Below are 20999 nucleotides of genomic sequence, written 5' to 3'. Positions count from 1 at the left end.
ACACGTCGATCTTTTACCTTTTACATTCACAAACAACTATAACACATTGTCTGAAAGGTAATATTTGAAAAAGCATATTAGATCTTATTCACATCAGCACCATGTTTTTTTTAACAGGAATGAAAGCGAGGCTGTGAGGGATAGACATGCATCTCTTCAGTGCGCTGTTATATAATGTGTTTTTGGATCGTTCTGTTGACAAAACACTGCGAATATATCTTTCCAAATGATTTCAGTAGACAAAAAACTCCAGACAATATAAGCTGTGGAAAATTATAAGTGATCTAGGAGCTTTATAAAGCTTTTTACAGCGGACTCCATTGAAAAAACTGTCTAAAACACAGTCCATCCCTCATAGCCTCGCTTTCATACCTGTCATGGCGCTGCTCTGAATACGGTCTAGTTCCCTGTTTACACCTCATTAATTATGGTGAGGTCATTAGTGTCAACAGGCTGAGACAATCGCCAGAATGCTATTATTATGGAGAAAACTGATCCTAGACCAGCAGTTATGAGCAGTTTTTCTCTCTAAAAGCAATCAAAAGCTTCAGCAGGCAGTGGTTTGAGTGAGAAGTCTTGTCCAGCCTTACACACACACCTCCTATGATTATTTACCTTCGTGTTTGTTCTTATTCGGTTCACTGGCTATTTTATTTATAAATGGATTTTGTTGTTTTCATGAAACTGTTGGCTGATAATAAATCACATTTAACATTGAGGTCCAACCTATTTTACCAAGATTCGATCTGCTCACTTTAAAGTTTCTGGCCTCGCCACTGCTGTAGATATCTATGCATGTATTCAAAAGAAGACCCTATATTTAGGCTTATGCAAGGGAGACATGATGTAGAAAAATAATACTGTAACTGTTATGGAGTGAAGGAAACAGAATGTTGAATCCATATATTATATTTATTATTGTGTATTATTAATTATTATGATAGTGTATTTGCTTCATAACAGTGCGGAGATTTACTGATACTGAATGCGGCCCCTTTAAGAAACATTACACCGCGCGCAATGAGCATGCGCAGAAGAGAGAAGCGCTAGAGTTTTGTTTTGTTTCATCTCTCTCTTTTTTCTTCTTTTTGTTGTTTCCTTTGACGCTATTAAGATCGCAACAGTCGAATACACTGTGATCCCCTGTAAGTGCATGTTATGTTAATGTTATTGTTAATGCAATAAAAAAGAGAGAAGCGCCTGAGACGAGACGAGCGCTGAAACTTTACCAGTTAAAGCTAAAAGTGACGCTGTTAACGACCGTGAATGAAGAGCAAAATGTGAAATATTTTTTCCGGATGCCGTATATTTCCAGTCTGCAGGTCAGAGATGTTCCATTTATAATGTAAGAATTTACGTTTGCCTTGCCTAAATGTAGCTACATTGTTTGTAGTGTAACATACAGATAATTAAAATATAGTCATTAATTTTGATAAGCCACTATTCAGTCTGTACATCGTGCATGATATCTGTTATCTTTGTTAGATTTCTGTTAAATTCATATATTAATTGAAGAATTTAAACTGTGTCTTATTTCACTCTTATAAAATCTGTATTGTTATAAAAATGAACAACCTTCCTATAGAGCCATTTTAAATGCTACTTATAACCATATCAAAATGCTCTATATTTCTAAAATAAAGCATTATATGGTCATTTAATTTAAGAAGCGTAATTATTTAAGTATTGCAATATAAACTCAGTAACCTTGAATTTGGCAGATCTGGTATCCCTCACAACAATTCACCAAAAAGAAAGCTTCAGTTTAGTCATGACAACTCTCGGGCTGCTTCTCAATATGCGTTCTTGTCTGTGCTTGTGTTCTTGTGGACTTGTGAAACGTCATCAGTCGCTGCCCAAGTACAGTTCCAATTCAAAGTTCACATCTAGCCAAGTACTGTTCAAATCCCCGGATGTGTTCCTGATCCGACCCTTTTACAGAGGATGCATCGAGAGGTGACCTGTGTCGAGTGGACTTGAGACAGCCAGGTATCCCAGAATGCATCTCGCTCCAACCAGCAAGCGTCAATAGCGTCGGAGTAAACCCGCGTAATTAATGCTAGTAGTTTTGAACAGTAGAAAAAAATACTACTGCTATTTTTTCACGAAATGTAGTTTTAAGATTTTTTCAGTCGAGAAGGTAGGCTAGTTGTTTAAAGCTCAAATCTGTGGTTTATTTATAGTGCCTATTTGAAAATTTGATCTGAGTTTTTCGGAGTTGTGAGATCCAGTTGATCACTGGGCGTTCAGGTACCCGCAGAGAAAAGCCTTTCCTCGGCTAGTCCTTCTGACGTCTGCTGCTGGCTCTATTGTCTCTAGTCTAGTGGTTAAACATGAGATATAATTCATCTTGTGTGTATTTAATGAGTGGTCTTTGGTCTCATAAATCTATAATTTGTTCCCTGGCAAATCATTTTGGCTGAGGGTAAAGTGAAGTTTCATAACTTTATATATTTAGGCTATTTAATAGGCCGTTGTGGCCTATTAGAGCGCTGACTTGTTTGCTTGTCTTTATTTCTTATTGTATATCTTATTGTATACTTTCATAATGGCTATTCATTAAAACTGATATTTAACAAAAAGAGACAGGGTTGTGTTTCTATGTCATATTTCATTTTATTACAGTGAAAATCATCAGGAGTTCATGTGCACATATTGCCTGAAGCACATATTAATATGTTTAATATTTTTAAAATGAAAATGAAAAGAGACAGAGTGGTGTGTTATAACATATTTTGTTTTATTGTTGATAAATATATATATACATTAATTTACATAAAGAGATTGTAAGCCCATCTAAATCGGCCAAATGGAGGTTTCCGATAGAACAGGTGAAGGTCTACTTAATTCCATTTAAGCTTTTATCTGACTCAATTTTATCACAACCTCAAATTTAGGTTAGAGTGTTTTATTTTACTCTTTACTTTATATTTTACTCGTTCATTAGGAAGCTATGTCGCCCAGAGAGTCTCGCGCCGGCCATTTGCGCGGATCTCGCGGTCACAAACTCACCAGTCTGATAGATAACCAGAGATTATGGCTAAAGTGATTCAATAATGCTGCATACGCTTGCTATTGTCAAAAAGTACCCAAGTAGCCCCCTACAGTCGCCCATATAACAACTTAGTTAAAGCCCAAACAATAACCAGAGGTTATGACTAGTAGAGATGTGACGGTGATAATATTCTCCCACCGGTTAATCGACTTGTGACAACACCGGTATTACCGGTTTCATCGTGGGGGTGGGGGGTATAGAGTGATGTAATTTTTTTTTTACATGGCGTCAATTCATCATTCGTATTGAGTTTGATTGACATGCGATCTGACCAATCAAATTCCACCATTTTTGTGCGACAAAGCAGTCAGAAGAGTTATTGATTAACTTCGGTGGATTTGAACTTGGCTTTAACTGAGGCAATCTGTCACAACACATTAAAGAGCCAAAAAATGGTAGGCCTATTTTATATTTGTTTGACTGACCAAATTTGAAAGTTGAGACTTTGTTTCATATTAAATATTACCTGCTTGGTCCTGTCTTTCAGCGCGTTGTCAGTGTCCTCTATTTTTCACTGCTTGAGATCATGTTGAGAACAATAACGCCCTATTTAAGGGTATAGGGCGCGATTTTGGATCCAACCATAGTGTTTGAATGGTGGGTTCGTTATTATTCTTGAAAAACGCAAACGCTTATATTAAACATAAAACGTTTATTAAAAAGAATAAGAATACACCATGTAAGGTTACGTTTCAGCACTTCGCGAATGGACAGCGACTCTTTAAGTAGCAGGTACGCGTTCTCGTGCATTTTTGGGAAACGCGCGTGGAATTGCGGTGTGTGACGAGCGTAACCTTGCACATAGAGAACGCTCTTAAGAGCTTAGATACATCGTTATCGGGAAACCCGGCCCTGGTCTCCGCACTAGCCTAACTGTAAACTATGAAAGCCGTGTGACCGGCCAACCGTTAAAACATAAAAGAAAAAATACATTAAAGAAACTATTCCCTCTGATTTTGTTTCATTAATAAATTTTGACTAATCGCTGCAGTCTCGCATTCGTTTAGAGCTCGTGTGAATTTAAAGGAGAAGTTCACTTTCAAAAAAACTTTTGCTGATAATTTACTCACCCCCATGTCATCCAAGATGTCCATGTCTTTCTTTCTTCAGTCGCAAAGAAATTAAGGTTTTTGATGAAAACATTCCAGGATTTCCCCCCATGTAATGGATTCTATTGGGACCCAAACGGTAGAAGGTCCAAATGACAGTTTAAGTGCAGCTTCAAAGGGCTTTAAACGATACCAGACGATGAATAAGGGTCTTATCTAGCGAAACGATCGGTCATTTCCAAAATAAATAAAAAAGTTTAAGTTTTATAAGCACAAACGCTCGCCTTGCTCTGTTCTGTGATGCGCGTTCGTGACGTCACGTAATACGCAATTACGTTGAAAAGGTCACGCTTGACGTGTTTACAAATGTGCAGAAGGAGGACCATATACACATTTTCAAATGTATTTGTGTCAGTTTATCGTTTAAAATGCCCATTTCGTGTGCGTATCCTGGGTGTTTTAATATTAAAAAGCCAAAAAGAACATTTTCTTCAGGACAGAAATTTTTCAAGCGTGACCTTTTCAACGTAATTGCGTATTACGTGACGTCACGAACGCGCATCACAGAACAGAGCAAGGCGAACATTTGTGCTTATAAAACTTAAACTTTTTTATTTATTTTGGAAATGACCGATCGTTTCGCTAGATAAGACCCTTATTCATCATCTGGTATCGTTTAAAGCCCTTTGAAGCTGCACTTAAACTGTCATTTGGACCTTCTACCGTTTGGGTCCCAATAGAATCCATTACATGGGGGGAAATCCTGGAATGTTTTCATCAAAAACCTTAATTTCTTTGCGACTGAAGAAAGAAAGACATGGACATCTTGGATGACATGGGGGTGAGTAAATTATCAGCAAAAGTTTTTTTGAAAGTGAACTTCTCCTTTAACGAACAACCTCGTTCCAACAGGAAACGCCACATGAATTACACTGCGCTTTATGAAGAGTTTTTCTTTTGTGTGAAAAGTTCGCCGGAGATGTGTTAAAAGATTCATTCATGCACACAAGAGAGTGCATTCATGATTATTAGGCTACCGGTATACCAATCCTTGTTCAAGGCCGAAAAGAGAACTCGATACTGACGCGCGTCTTTTTCGTGTGTGTGTGTGTGTGTAATAGGCAGGACTTACAGCGCGGTCTCTTGTTTTGTCACGCTTGTTTGACAAAACGCACGTTTTGTCATACAACGCTAGTCAACGGGTGACAGAAAATACGGATACTGCGTAATTGCTTTAAAAAATTTTTTTTGCGGTGCTGCGGTGGGCAAGTGATGAAACCGGTGTTGCGACTGAACACCGTGTAACACCGGTAACACCGACTATCGCGCCAAGCCTAATGACTAGTACATTAAGATTAATGCTGCTTTAACGCTTGCTATTACCTTAATAGTTTTTATCTAGCCCCCTATTTGCAACTGCATAACAACTTAGTTAAAATCACACAGTTAGCCAGGAATCTAGAATCGCACCAGATGTGCCTCACGCTCCATTTAAACTGGGATCTAGTATGTACTAGATGTAACCCTGTACACAGATTTGCGGAAACATAAGACTTCACTTAATCTACTTGAGAAAATAATTTCAGAGTAATTCAGAATAAAATCAAATGTAACAATTTATTATATCAGGTACATTTATCATGCCAATTTCATAATCAGTTCAAAGATAATCAATACAATAACAATGAATGCTCAGAGATAAAGAGTAAAAGATGTAGGCTAAACCCGACATTTAGAAAATACATAATGCTGAAGTCTTTGAGGTCCTTCAACATTATGGGCTGATCTGAGGTACAGAATCGCCCTAAGCCTCTTGTTGCATTTCTTTATATAGACATAAGCTTCTTTCACATGGAAACATTTACTAACAATGGGAATTTGCATTCAGAGTTTACACCTTTTGGGAGACGGATGCCATTTGCCTGGAAGACACACCCTCCTCTGTGTGCAAGATATCTCTAAACTCTTAAGAACTTTATTACCTTTTGGTTTACTTCTTTGGAAATGAGACATTTCAAATGATCCCAAACATAATTCTGTATGATAATTATTAACATTAAACCATATAGATTTTTGGGTGAATGTTGGTGATCTCAGGATGAGAGAGAAGGAGTGTGGGAAGAGAAGATGTATTGAGGTGAGACTTGCGTCTCAAATGGTGATGCTAACTTCACAAGCGAGAGTTCAAATGTTAATTTCCTTTGTTATCTCAGAGAGTTGCCCTCTCTTCCAGTTCTTCCAGTTTTTCCAGTCTTAGAAGATAACCGCAGTAGCCAGAGCGAGCTGAGTGACGCGAACAAGAACAGTGCTGTTCCATTTGCAGAATTACCGGACTAAGTAACCGCAAGTCCGAAGTTTGCTGGTTGGTATTGAGAAAGGCCCTCGATGTGGTTAAACTTCAACCAGCATTTATTGGCACCAGGCCTGAAATATACATAGACAGCTTAGTCAAAAATAACAAACAAAGGAAAGGCTGCTGCAAGAAATGGTAGATCCCCCTCAAAGCTGTGGGTCCATGCTACCCAACGTTAAGCAAGCAGCCGGGTTAACTACATCCTGATACCCCCCTCCCCATAAGAAAAGAGAAAAGTGAATTGAAGAAGCAGATTTGAATTAATTCATATTCCCCGATACACAGTGCCACCTGATGATTTTTTAAATCATAAACTCCAGCACCCCATTTCATTAAATTCTCATGAAACCCCCATTGAGATCTGCAACACACTCATTATACATACAAATTCATATTAAAATTTGACCACAGAGAGATATAGAGCACTATATGCTCTATATAGAGTACTATTGCGTTCGTGGGTGGTTCATGATCTTTCTCGTAAGGGGTTGAGCGCTCAGCATGCCGGGTGCCGTTGAGTCACTGTCTCCCCTACCTGGCAGCTTCCGGATGTGATTGCTGATCCTTCTCATGGGGGGACCTAGCATTTCATTCGGGTCTCCGGCGGAGGATCAAATGTCGATCGCTGCATCGGAGAGGGCTGTTGCGTTCTGGAAATGAAGATGATGCTGAGCTTCTCACTGTAATGGTGTGTGTTATCATGCTGAATCAGGTTCATAGACTTGACAGCCATACTTTCCCGGGCTGCTCTGGGGGCGCAGCTCAAAACACCTTGCCCTGCCCTCATGCCCCTTTCCCTGGATGTGCATGGAAAAACTGGCAGTATGGGAGCATGTTGGCACCAATTTGAACTCCAAAAGTGCCAAAATCTGTAGAAAACTGTGCCCAGCAGTTTTCCGCGGTTCAGAAGCAGGCTTAGGCAAATCAAGAGCTTGCCCCGACGTGCTACCAAAGTCACTCGTGAGCTGCCCGTCAGTTTGTTTGTCACCAAAAACAAAACTCCACCACAGCCAGGTCTACTGTGACATCAAATCTTCGCAGGAAGACGGCGCCACCCGTTTCAGCCACCGTCAAATCCTCCAACCGGTCAGAGAAACACCACTCTTGAGATGGGTGACCCGGAGTTGGACGCAGCTGCTCTTCCCCCGGAGGAGGGTCAAGTGGAGAATCTTTTGTTGAATCTAATGCGTCTCAGCCAGTGTTACCCAAATTCTCAGTAAAAGAGCAGCTTCCTCTATCTCTGGGTCTCAAAAGTTTGCGGATGACAGTGTATGATGCTATGCCATGCCACTCTCGTCCCCCTCTTCTATAGCAAGCAGGCAGCAGCATGCGGCCTGAGGACACTACCAAGCCTTCTCACACACCCTCTGCCTTCTGTCCGCCTCAGTGCCTCCCAAGTCAGGTCCCTGCGTTCCACCTTGCTACCCCACTGTGGGTACGTAAGTGGTCCCGTTGGTCCTGCTTGCACGGTCTCTGGGAGCCTGGCAAGCGCTCATCAGACTGTCTCACTGACTCATCCATACCATCAGACTTGGCTATGTGATTCAGTTCGCCTGGCATCCCCCGGTCTTCAGGGGCATCCAGTTGACCTCCTTGCTGGCCAGCGATGCTCCTGTCTTACTGGCGGAGATCACAGTCCTACTGGCGAAGGACGCGATAGAGCTGGTTCCTCCAGCCAATATAAAGTCAGGGTTTTACAGCCCTAACTTAATTGTACCCAAGAAAAGCAGTTTTGAATCAGGCCCTGCACAAGTTCCTGTTTAAAATTCTAACCCAGAAATGCATCTTCAGGTGCATCCGTCCCCAAGATTGGTTTGTAGCGATCGACCTGAAGGACACATACTTTCATGTGTTGATTCTCCCTCGACACAGATCGTTCCTATGCTTTGCGTTCAAGGGGCGGGCATATCGGTACAAAGTCCAACGCATCTTCATGAAAGTCGCGGAGGCCACCATTGTTACCCTGAGAGCACGCAGTATTCGTATTCTCAACTACCTCGACGACTGGCTCATACTGGCTCAGTCGCAAGAGCAATTGTACGACATGCTTAGCCAGTTGGGACTTCGGGTCAACTGGGAAAAGAGCAAACTCTGTGCATAGGATCCCTTTTTTCGGTATGGAGCTGGACTCGGTCAACCAGACAGCACGCCTCACAGGGGAATGTGCTCAGTCAGTGTTGAACTGCTTGAATAGTTTCCGACTGCCTCTGCCAGCGGCTGGGGGGTCACGTATGTACTACGGGCATGCAATTTCGAGTATTTGGATGAGTCCTCAACTGCATTGGCACATCAACTGCCTCGAGTTGCTAGCAGTACGTCTTGTGCTGGGCTGCTTCAAAGTGCGGCTACATGGCAAGCACGTACTGGTTCGTACGGACAGCACTACGACCGTTGCGTACATCAACCCTCAGGGTGGTCTATGCTCCCGCCACATGTGGCAACTCGCCCGCTATCTCCTCCTTTGGAGTCAGAAGTATCTGAGGTTGCTTCGGGCCATTCACATCCCAGACATGCTCAATCGTGCAATGAGCTCTCCGATGAGCTCTCACGACAGCATGTGCTTCTGGGAGAGTGGCGAAAACATCCTCAGTCAGTCCAGCTGATTTTGAGACGCTTCGGAGCCGCACAGGTTAGGGCTGTGCAATTAATTGAATTTCGATTTCGATTTCGATTTTTGCTCCCAACGATCACCAAAATAGTATAATCGAGTAAAAACGATTATTTTGCCATGTTCTGTTTTGAAAGAACACTCTTATTTTGTCTTGTGTTCTGAATGACGTGCGCACGCGCACATCCGCCCCTCCCGATGCCATAAACTCTCTCAGCTTGAATGTTTAAACTGATAAAACTTAAAAAGAAGTGAAAATGATAAACTTTAGTTACGATGCAATGCTGGCCCGATTGTACAAGTGACTATTCCATCATGTCCCGAGTCCCGACTCCTAAACGCGAGAGTGTAGTTTCGACGGTTGCCTTGTCCAACCCATTTTGAGAGACGGAGAGAGAGAAGATGCAGCACCGCTGAACACTCACGCGGTTTGTGAAATTGCATCTTGGAGAAAGTTTTAAAATGATTTGATTTTATAATCTGTGTGGATTCATTTAGGCTACTCATACAATCTACATGCTAAAGTGAATCAATGTTTGCGGGGGAATTATCCGCATTATAAGTGGTAGACCTGCGGGAATTATTAAAATACTCATTGAAGTATTATCTGTTATATATTATTTATTTTAATAGTTCAAAAAGTACAATCATGTTCAAATTTCGATTTTTTTAAGAATTCTTGAAAGGTGTCTTTGGTAACACTTTACAATAAGGTTCATTAATTAGCATTAGTTAACTACCTTAGTTAACATTAAATAATAATGAACAATACTTCTACAGCATTTATTCATAATATTAATTTCACCATTTACTAATATGTTATTAAAATGAAAGGTTGTATTTTTTAACATTAATTTAGTTAATGCACTGTGAACTAACATGAACAATGAACAGCTGTATTTTTATTAACTAACATTAAAAAAGATTAATAAATACTGTAACAAATGTATTTCTCATTGTTAGTTCATGTTAGTTAATACATTAAATAATGTTAACTAATTAACCTTATTGTAAAGTGTTACCGTGTCTTTTTAATAAATGCAACACGTTCCCAAAGTCATGTGAAATAATCGTGTTACATAATCGTGATTTCAATACTGACCAAAATAATCGTGATTATGATTTTTTTCCATAATCGAGCAGCCCTAGCACAGGTGGACCTGTTTGCTTCTCCGGACACAACAAATTGCAAGTTGTTTTACTCCCGGACCGAGGGGACCCTCGGCACGGATACACTGGCACACTGGTGAGCCTTCTCACACAGACACTGTGCAAAGTCAGGGAGGACGAGGAGCAGGTCTTGCTAGTTGCGCCCTATTGGCCCAACCGGACCTGGCTCCCTAAATTCATGCTCCTCACGACAGCCCCTCCCTGGTGCATTCCTCTGAGGAAGGATCTGCTTTCTCAGAGTCGGCACCTGCATTCAGACCTCTGGTCTCTGAACGGGACGTGGAGGTTTAAGTGGACTACCCTAAGCAGTGATAGTCGTTGAGTGGTGTTCTTCCCAACTGGAACATCCCCTAAAGTGCCTGATCAGTGTTGTGCTTTCCTTCCTCCAAGATGAGTTGGAGCAAAGACTGTTTCCCTCCACCCACAGAATGTATGTTGCTGCTATTGCCGCACATCACAATGCAGTTGACGGTAAGTCCTTAGGAAAGCACGAGCTGGTCATCAGGTTCCTGAGGGGTGCGAAGAGGGTAAATCTGCCTTGCCCTCATTCTGTACCCTCTTGGGATTTATCTCTGGTGCTTATGGCATTGCAGAGGTCCCACTTTCAACCTCTGCCGTTAGTGGAGTTGAAAATTCTGTCTATGAAGACGTGGTGTCGAACGTGACTGACTGAAAGGGAACGTCACGATTATGTACGTATGTACGTCCCGTCACCACAGTTGCTGTACCACCGCTGGGGAGCCAGGGGACGGTTGCATCAGCTGTGCGTAAGTTACAACTTAGCCTAGTTTTGACGTAAATGGGCACTAAGTTACAACTTACGCACTACTAAATATTTTTGCGTTGGAAATGTATTTTTATCGTTAATTACGTTTGGTAAAAGAAGTGAGAATGAATGAACAAAACTTCTGCTCACGTATCTGAAGGCTGCTATTGGATCATCTAGGGTAAACGTCATATTATGCGACTACGTATTACTTTCCGGAGAGCTTACGACCTATTAGATACGGTCTGCCTTACGAACAAATAGTGCAACTGAATAAAGTACAGAGTTAGTTACAAACTAGCTAGTAGTTACTAAGCCTCTAGTGTGGACTTTACATTCCAATTTAAGAAAGAAGTTACGAATGGCTGGTGCAACCCTACCCAGGTCACTAGCTCGGCTCCTCAGTGAAAAACGTGATATGCGATGCACCTGCTGCTCATTTATACCCGCGCTGCGAGGAGGAGCGGCAGATGCAAATATCGCATACCAATGTGCATTGGCTCGTTTAGTTACACTCGAAGGAGACTAACCTCTCTAGCGAGATTCCTATTCATCGGTCAGTCCAAAGTGTCGTCTCTGTTGCCTCCCGCGGGGAACGAGGGTTACATACATAACCGAGAAGTTTTATATGCTACTAATATGTGACCATCAGAATACTGTATATTTGAACTACATTAAAGGTAACATATGTGTTTGCTGTTAAAGTAATCCAGTATAAATTCAGTAACTTATCTTTGATTTTTCCAGATCTGGTCCTGTGGGCGTCAGTATCACACAGTGATCACAGTTCACACCTGCAGTGAAGCCCCTCCCACAACAATTCACCAATAAATACTGGGAATATTCCCATCATCCTACAAGAGAGGGACAAACTCCAGGAGTAGCAGCTGAAATCTGTGTGACTGTTAAAGATGGAGTTTATTAAAGTGGAGATTGAAGACATGAGTGATCCAGAACCATCCAGAATAAAACATGAAGATACTGAGGAACAAATAGGTTGGTTTCCATTCTTGATTCTTCATTGTTGACTGCTTTGGTGGCTGTGAAATAATAGCAGTGGATGATACATGATAGAAAAATGCATCTAAATGATCATAACCCAGTTTTAATCGTATTAACAAGTAAATGGCAGAACTGACCTTTGCACATTAAAGATACTCTGGTAACATTTTACAACAAGGTCTTATGTGTTAACATTAGCTAATGTATTTAACTAACATGAACTAACAATGAGCAATACATTTATTACAGTATTTATTTATAAATGTATCTTTTTTAATGTTGGTTAATAAAATATATAATTATTGCTGTAGAAGTCATGTTTATTGTTAGATCATGTTAACTAAATTAGTTAACTAATGTTAACTAAGTGTTTTTGTCTAATAAGTGTTCTTCATTTTCAGATTTTACCTCATTGAACTGATTCTAACTGCTTAATACATTTATTTTAGAGCTGAAGAAAGTGGAAGAGCAACGACACAAACTAAATTACGTAACGAAACACTGTGACTTCAAAACTCAAGGAACAAAAGCCAAAAAGCTGCACTCCTGCTCTCAGTGTGGAAAGAGTTTCCCAAAAAAAGGAAACCTTAACAGACACATGAGAATTCACACTGGAGAGAAACCGTATACATGCACTCAGTGTGGAAAGAGTTTTTCTCGAGCATCAGGTCTCAGTAAACATCTCCGCCTTCACTCTGGAGAAAAACCATTTAACTGTGATCAGTGTGGTAAAGATTTTAATTTGTCATCAGATCTAAAAAAACACCTGAAAGTTCATTCAGATGAGAAGCCTCATGTGTGTTCTCTCTGTGGAAAGAGTTTTCCGAGGCTGGACAGTTTTAAACTGCACCAGAAAATGCATACCGGTGTGAGAGATCATGTGTGTTGTGACTGTGGGAAGAGCTTTACTACACCTAGTCATCTGAAACGGCACCAAAGAATTCACACTGGAGAGAAACCGTATCCATGCACTCAGTGTGGAAAGAGTTTTTCTCAAGCATCAGGTCTCAGTGTTCATCTGCTACGTCATTCTGGAGAAAAACCATTTAACTGTGATCAGTGTGGTAAATATTTTACCTTGTCATCAGATCTAAAAGACCACCAGAAAGTTCATTCAGATGAGAAGCCTTATGTATGTTCCCTCTGTGGAAAGAGTTTGTCACGGCTGAAGAGTTTTAAAGTGCACCAGAAAACACATAATGAAGTGAGAGATCATGTGTGTCTGGACTGTGGGATGAGCTTTACTAGAGATGACTGTCTGAAACGGCATCAAAGAACTCATACTGGAGAAAAACCTTACAAGTGCTCATATTGTGACAAGAGTTTCACTAGGTCAGAATCTCTGAAATCACATGTGCAACTTCATACTGGAGAAAAGCTGTAATACTGTACTCAGTGTGGGAAGAGTTGTTATTATTTACTAAGTGTACTAAATTGTCTTCTGATAGTACATGCAATTATGAGAAATAAAACAGAAATATCTTGTCTTGATTGTTTTAATCACATTAATGAGTTTTTTTAAATGAGTTTTAGTTTTTTTGTCAGTACTGTGATAAATATGTTTGGGATGTACAGTATTATTGTCAATCAAATGATTAGGTCTTGTATCATACAAAGAGGTTGGAGTTAATTTTTATCCTTCATTATTGATTGCTTAAGATCAATAAAGTAACAAATCTTCAGTTCACCAGATCTGGTGGATGTAGATAGACAATTATAGAAGCTGTAAATTATGAAACAATAAACAAACAGTTGATATACAACTAGAACAGAAGCCAAAAACTCTTTCACATGTCATCAGTGTGGAAAGAATTTTAAATGTTAAAAGAACTTTAAGGAACACTTAAAGGGACAGTTCACCCAAAAATTAAAATGTTAACATTTACTTTCCTTCATGCTGTTCCAAACCTGTGTGAGTTTCTTAGTTCTGTTTAACACAAAAGAAGATATTTTAAAGAACGTTGGTAACCAGACAGTTGACGGTACCCATTGACTTCTATAGTAGGGGAAAAAATACTATGTATGGAACTATACTGGTACTGAAATTTTTAAAAGTGTGACGATACCAGCATTTCCCTCTAGCATTTTAAGCGCTGTTGAATGGATTCTTAAACACCTCTGACTGGCCATTGTGTTCACGCGCTCAACATATATGTCTCTGATTGGCTATTGAGTTCACCTGCTCAACATATATGTCTCTGACTTGCCATTGTGTTCCTGCGCTCAACATATCTGTCTCTGATTGGCTATTGTGTTCATGCGCTCAACATATATGACTCTGATTGGCCATTGTGTTCACTCGCTTAACATATATGTCTCTTATTGGCCATTGCGTTCACACGCTCAACATATATGTCTCTGATTGGCCATTGTGTTCACACATTCAATATATATATCTCTGATTGGCCATTGTGTTTACGCGCTCAACATATATGTCTCTGATTGGCCATTGCGTTCACGCGTTCATGTCTCTGATTGGCTACAATGTAGCCTGACGTCGTCATACTCAGATTCTAGTCAGAATGTGAGTCTGATACTGCTCCATTGAGTTTTGATTATGGGGCGTGTTTCAACCGAACCAGGAAAGAAAATGCCTCTGCACTCAATTGGATAGACCTTCAACCAATCAGAGCAACGGAGTAAGTGACGTATGTTTTTCATTCATGTTTCCGATCGACAAATGCCTTGATCGCGGTTCTCTGTTCCTCTTTTAAAATGAATGCGCTGTCGATATCTTCTATAACAGACGCGATGGCGGAATCTACACATGATGTTTCGTAAACAAAGTTCGGGAGGAGCACGTTCAAATAATCAATCCAATCAACTTGTCATCAAACGATTGCCATGCCTAACGTTACCAGCATGAGAGGAAGCATATATTTATTCACTCTGTCAACTCACCTAACATTCCTTGACAGTTTTCAGCATCCCTCCACTCACTCTCGGCTTGTTCTTCCACAGCCTCCCTGGAATACGGGGGGAGTACCCTGGGTTCGGGCCGAATACCGAGCCCGCCCTCTCCTCGGAGAGCACGCCAAATATGCATTTATTCTATCTGACTTATTTATAAGTGTGATATCTAAATTCTCCAGAGGCAGTCATCTTTTCTTTTACTGTCTATGCATCTTTGTTGTAAACAAATTCAACCCAAGCGCTCTTTGATGACGTGGTTGATTATGTTACCGTTGCTCATCTGTCCATCATCGATTAAAGCCCGCCCTGCCGGCAATTTGATTGGCTCGGCCTTCTGGGAGCCGAGTATAATTACTCCTCAACGGATCGAGTCCAGACCGAACTTCCCGACCAAAAAATAATGTGGGCGGGGTTCGGGCTGGCACCCAGGCTAGCTACAATGATCAAAGCTTCAAAAACATGTTGTCTTCACCGAGCGCTTACACAGATGCACACGGGAGCGTTGTCTATCAGCGGATCCCTAATTTATCCGGGCCTGCTTTCAAATGCCCCCGTGTGCATCTGTGTAAGCACTTGGTGAAGACAACAAGTTTTTTAAGCATTGATCAAGTGTTGCTCATTAATTAAATAATAATAATAATAGCCTATTAAGTGAATAAACAAACATCATTACATTCTTTTTATAACTGAAATATTTGGATATTTAACACTTAATTTAACACGTAATTACATTGAAGATGATTGTGAATTAATGCAGGATAAGTGCAAATGTGCATATAACCTAAGTGATCAGGCTAATCAGGTATTTGTATGCTATTCTAGTAGTACATAAGCTAACTGTAAGCTGACAGATGTCAATGGTATATGATCACATGATTATCATAACATAATTATGATTCTGTAGGAGAGTGCCTATTAAAAGTAATTTAATGTAAGTGAGTTTAATAAATTTAATAAAGTGCCTGCCGGTTAGAAATTTTGTTCGACTTGAGACAGCGCCTACGCCACTTGACGCCTGCTTTCAAATGCCCCCGTGAGTTGCGCTCGGTGAAGAGCTTCATTGATGTATATACAACATGTTTTTGAAGCGCTGATCCTTGTAGCCAATCACAGACATATCTGATGAGTGCATGAGCACAACGGCCATTCAGAGGTGTTTACGATTCCGCTCAACAGCGGTACCGACTTGACACTTTTGACAACACTAGTCCAACTTCACGTCAGCCATACAGTGCCGGTGTGGTGACAAATTGGGTCCTCCTCGAAATCGGGTCTCTATTTTTAGCCCCCCTCGCTGATCGGTTTCATCCAGCTGCAGCCGATGTCAAACACACCTAACCTAATTGGATCGCTTGGGGTCCTAATGGAGACCCGATTTCGAAGAGGACCAGATTCGTCACCACACCGGCACTGTATGGCTGCGTACGAAATTGCATACTCTCTTGAGTAGTTCTTATTTTGAATAAGTAAGTAATTAGTAATTACTCCTTGACTGCTATAAAAAGTAGGTTCTATAGAGTATGAATGTGTGTAGTATGCATGTAATCTGGACATACTACATTTCCCATGTTGTCATTATAATGTCACTTCACTGTCATTCACAAATCCTCTCGCAATCGCATGGCCTCATGGAATAGTAAAGTGTCCATCATATGCACACTTTTGAATCTCACCAGAAGTAATAGGTCATCCGGGTACTTTATTTGCCTACTCTTTTATGAGTACTGTGGATTCAGACATACTTCTTTTTCACATACTGTTTTTCTACTATATATTGAAGGGAATCATCCGATTTCGGATGCAGCCTATGTGATTTACGGAGGAATATGCGGCCCCTTTAAGAAGAATGACACGGAGCGTAGTGAGCATGCGCAGAAGAATGTAGGGCGGCGAGTGGCTGAGAGGAGCTATCGATTCTGTTTTGTTAGAAGAAAGAAAATAAAGATTCGGTTGCTTCTTACCTGAGCGATCTTTTTATGTGTGTTTTTTTTTAGCTGAAGTCATTGATATGCTTTTTAGTGTATGACGTTATCTTGCGATCGTGAATGAAGGACACACGTGGATTATTTTCTTCGGATAAATAAGTTAGCCTATTTCCAGTTTTAAGGTGAGAGATGTTTCGCGGATTACAGAGTTTAACATTAAACAGCTACAGAGTTTACGTGTTTAAGTACTAACGTTAATGTAATGAAATGTGTTTTTTGTCCTGGTTAGGCTATTAATTAGAGTGTGATAATATGTTGGCAGAGAGTTTTTCACAGACTCTGTTTCAGTCTGTTGTTGACGACAGCAATAAAATATGCTTAATCATGTGCCACTTTACAGAAGATCTCAGACATCACTATAATGAATGAGCTGAAAACAGGGAACTTTTATAGACAAAGATGCTTGATGGCTCTGTTATTTCTGTCAGACTTTGGACAACAATTAAACCTTGGTTTAAATATAACTAATTTCTAACTTTCTACTTCATATTTCCAACAGAAAACACATGTTCACTTAATTTACATATAATTAGTATTTCGGTATATATTTAGTAACTACTTTTTTTTAATATGGCAGATCTGTTGTAACTAGGAATATTCCCATCATCCTACAAACTCCAGGAGTAGCAGCTGAAATCTGTGTGACTGTTAAAGATGGAGTTTATTAAAGAGGAGATTGAAGACATGAGTGATCCAGAACCATCCAGAATAAAATATGAAGATGCTGAGCAACAAACTGGTTGGTGTCCATTCTTGATTCTTCAGCACAGGATCATTGGGAAACCGTATCTGTGGTAACATTTATGCAAAATGATACTGATGAAATAATACAACAAAGTATGTTTCTTGAAGAACATTGTGTCATCGTCCACCCTAAGTAAGGCAGATCAATAATAATGTTGAATGTTAAATGTCCCCAACTAAGCAAATAGTGTTTTTAAGGTCATGATATAATATTTTGCAAGGAGCCGTATGAAAATAAGTCTTTATTAATGCTTTATTAATCTACTATTAAATCATGTTCACTTGAACTGATCTTAACCACATAATATTTTGTTTTAGACTGTCTTTGTCAGTTTATTAAAGAGGAGATTGAAGACATGAGTGATCCAGAACCATCCAGAATAAAACATGAAGATGTTGAGCAACAAACAGGTTGGTGTCCATTCTTGATTCTTCAGCCCAGGCTCATTGGGAAAACGTATCTGTGGTAACATTTATGCAAAATGATATTCCGTTGCATCGTGCATGTTCCATTGAGTGGCGCTAAAAGCGTGTTCAGTTTTATACGAAACAGATTAACGTGATTCTGGCAATGTTTTATTACGTTGGTTTTTGTACGTATCGCCACAGTACAGAATTGAAATGTCCGGTAAGTGGCTCTAAAAGGTTAATGTCCATCATGTTTTAAAATAGCATACACCTACTAAACCCTAAACCTACCTGATAGTGTTAACAAAATCAAAGTTGACATAAAAATGCAGTTGCTGAAGCAAACATGCCATTTTAGCTTCTTTCTAGGTGTCTTTGAGCTCTTTTTTGTTCGTACTCAAGATCTCAGGATCACAAGTACAAATCAGTTGAGCCTCTGAAAAAGCTTAGTATCTCAGAAAAGTAAAACACAAAGAGCTGGTTATGTAATGCAAACTCCAAAATGTATTCGTATACAAATTATGCACTGCGGTAAATAGTGTTTTTAAGGTCATGATATAATATTTTGCAAGGAGCCGTGTGAAAATAAGTCTTTATTAATGCATAATTTGGCCATAATCATATTTTATAATAAAAGTGTTTGCTGCTTTACCGCCTCTAGTGTTCATTTCTGTTCGAAACTGCAGCGATATGTATTGGAACATGTTTTGCAGAAATGTTGCCCCAGGTTTTTCCAATGAGCCTGTGTTGTGATTTCTTCATTGTTGACTGCTGAGAAACATTAAAACTGAAGTTAAACAGATTTAAGATATAGAAGTGTATCTAAATGATAATGATCTTACATAGCTTTTGTCATGCACATTTTGATTGTATTAATACACATAAGAATGACAGAAGTAACCTTTGCCTAATGGAAAATGACACTTTATACAGATACCTGATGTCCTGATCTCTATTGCCTTCTACTATTAAATCATATTCAATTGAACTGATCTTAATCGCATAATATTTTGTTTTAGACTGGATGGAAGTGAAGCAAGAACATAAACTAGAACATTGTGATTTCAAAACTATAATAGAAAAAGCCAAAACGAAGAACATCTGCAGTGGAAAGAGTTTTTCTCAAGCATCAAGTCTCGGGAATCATCTGCACGTTCACTCTGGAGAAAAACCATTCAACTGTGATCAGTGTGGTAAAGGTTTTAATTCGACATCAAATCTCAAAAAGCACCTGAAAGTTCATTCAGATGAAAGACCTCACATGTGTTCTGTCTGTGAAAAGAGATTTTCAAGGCTGGATCATTTTAAACTGCATCAGAAAACACATAATAAAGTGAGAGATCATGTGTGTGACTGTGGGAAGACCTTTACTACATCTGAATATCTGAAACTGCACCAAAGAATTCATTCTGGAGAAAAACCCTTCAAGTGCTCATATTGCGACAAGAGTTTCAGTCAGTCTGCACACCTGAAAGTGCACGAGCGAGTTCATACTGGAGAGAAGCCGTACCGCTGTACTCAGTGTGAGAAGAGTTTCAAAGATGCATCAGGTCTCAGTGTTCATCTGCCCATTCACTCTGGAGAAAAACCATTCAACTGTGATCAGTGCGGTAAAGATTTTAATTCATCATCATATCTCAAAAAACACCTGAAAGTTCATTCAGATGAGAAGCCTCACATGTGTTCTCTCTGTGGAAAGAGTTTTTCAAGACTGGAAAGTTGTAAACGGCACCAGAAAACACATAATGAAGTGAGAGATCATTTGTGTTGTGACTGTGGGAAGAGATTTACTACATCTGGTGAACTGAAACGACACCAAAGAATTCATTCTGGAGAAAAACCTTACAAGTGCTCATATTGTGACAAGAGTTTCACTCAGTCTGGAACACTGAAATCACATGAGCGAGTTCATACTGGAGAGAAGCCGTACCAGTGCACTCAGTGTGAGAAAAGTTTCAGACATTTACCAAACTTTCTCACACATATGAAAAAATGTTGCGAGCAACATTTAAGTTAAACTCATGTAATTTTGTGAGTTTGGTCAAAACTAGAAAGACTTAAGAGTTGAAGCTTCACCAGTCGACAACTCTTACAGTGTAAATAAAATCATTTTAGTTTATTTCTGTCAGGGTGGATTGTGTGATAAATAGGTCTTATTTGAATTAGATATATTAATATAATTTAACTGTTTAATATATTGTTTTCTGATAGTTCATGTAATTATTAGAAATAAGTTTTAAAGTTTTAATCTCATTAAAGAGTTTTTCATCATTCTATCTTAATACTGTGATAAATATGTTTGGGATGTACAAGATTATTGTCAATCAAATGATCAGATCTTGTATCATACAAAGAGGCTGGAGTCATTTTTATTCTTCATTATTGACTGCTGAAGAACAATAAAGTACCAAAGCTTCTGTTTTTCCCAATTTTGATGTAGGGCTCCATATTTACCCGTTTGCTTTAGTTTGATTTGTTCATTTATATGTCAGTCAGAAATGTTCCACATTTCCACTGTCAGTCATGTGTGAGCAATGACTATTAACAGATATCAAATGAGATTTTGTTTCACATAAAATAACATGTACTAACCCTAAGCCTCCCTTTTATTTGTGGTCACTGGACTGCACAAAACAACTCTTTCAGGCTTTTAGTTCAAAAGAGTGAATATTTAGAAAAATATTGATATATTTTAAGATGTTTGTCACATTTCTGAGATTCTGAGATTGATCAGGGCTGGATTTCCAGAAACCTTAATGCTTCGTCGTTCTTAAGTTATACCTTAAGCTGTACCTTATCGTTAATACGTGTTTCCCGAAACGTACTTCTACCCAAGTATACCTGATGTAAGTCATACATTCGTAAGGTTGGTCTGGACAACACTTAGCTTTACCTTATCACTGTTAACAGGTGGCCAACACTGCAAAAACTTCTTTACATCTCAGT

At 39.5% G+C, this 20999-nt stretch overlaps 2 protein-coding genes across 4 annotated transcripts; both read left to right on the top strand.

Annotated features, from left to right (window-relative positions):
* The first annotated feature begins 1008 nt into the window (after positions 1-1008).
* Positions 1009-13488, top strand: LOC311090852 (uncharacterized protein). 2 transcript variants are annotated; one of them, XM_084126432.1, is made up of 3 exons: positions 1009-1145; positions 11749-11997; positions 12453-13488. In XM_084126432.1, exons 2-3 carry the CDS (start codon positions 11913-11915, stop codon positions 13385-13387), a joined length of 1020 nt encoding a protein of 339 aa, XP_083982558.1. In that variant the 5' UTR covers positions 1009-1145; positions 11749-11912; the 3' UTR covers positions 13388-13488. The 2 variants fall into 2 exon arrangements, with proteins under 2 accessions (XP_083982558.1, XP_083982557.1); XM_084126431.1 differs by having other exon boundaries at positions 1041-1322.
* A 3289-nt stretch (positions 13489-16777) lies between these two features.
* LOC311090839 (uncharacterized protein) lies at positions 16778-20642 on the top strand. Of its 2 annotated transcripts, none has more exons than XM_084126407.1 (4): positions 16778-17023; positions 17479-17640; positions 17964-18056; positions 19073-20642. In XM_084126407.1, the coding sequence occupies exons 2-4, from the start codon at positions 17556-17558 to the stop codon at positions 20068-20070; spliced, it is 1176 nt and encodes a 391-aa protein (XP_083982533.1). In that variant the 5' UTR covers positions 16778-17023; positions 17479-17555; the 3' UTR covers positions 20071-20642. The 2 variants fall into 2 exon arrangements, with proteins under 2 accessions (XP_083982533.1, XP_083982534.1); XM_084126408.1 differs by having other exon boundaries at positions 16791-17023; positions 17494-17640.
* The last annotated feature ends 357 nt before the right edge of the window (positions 20643-20999 follow it).

Source organism: Abramis brama, assembly GCF_963993115.1.
Source record: "Abramis brama genome assembly, chromosome: 10".
NCBI classification, from domain to species: Eukaryota; Metazoa; Chordata; class Actinopteri; order Cypriniformes; family Leuciscidae; genus Abramis; species Abramis brama.
This window is presented reverse-complemented; position numbering and strand designations above follow the sequence as displayed.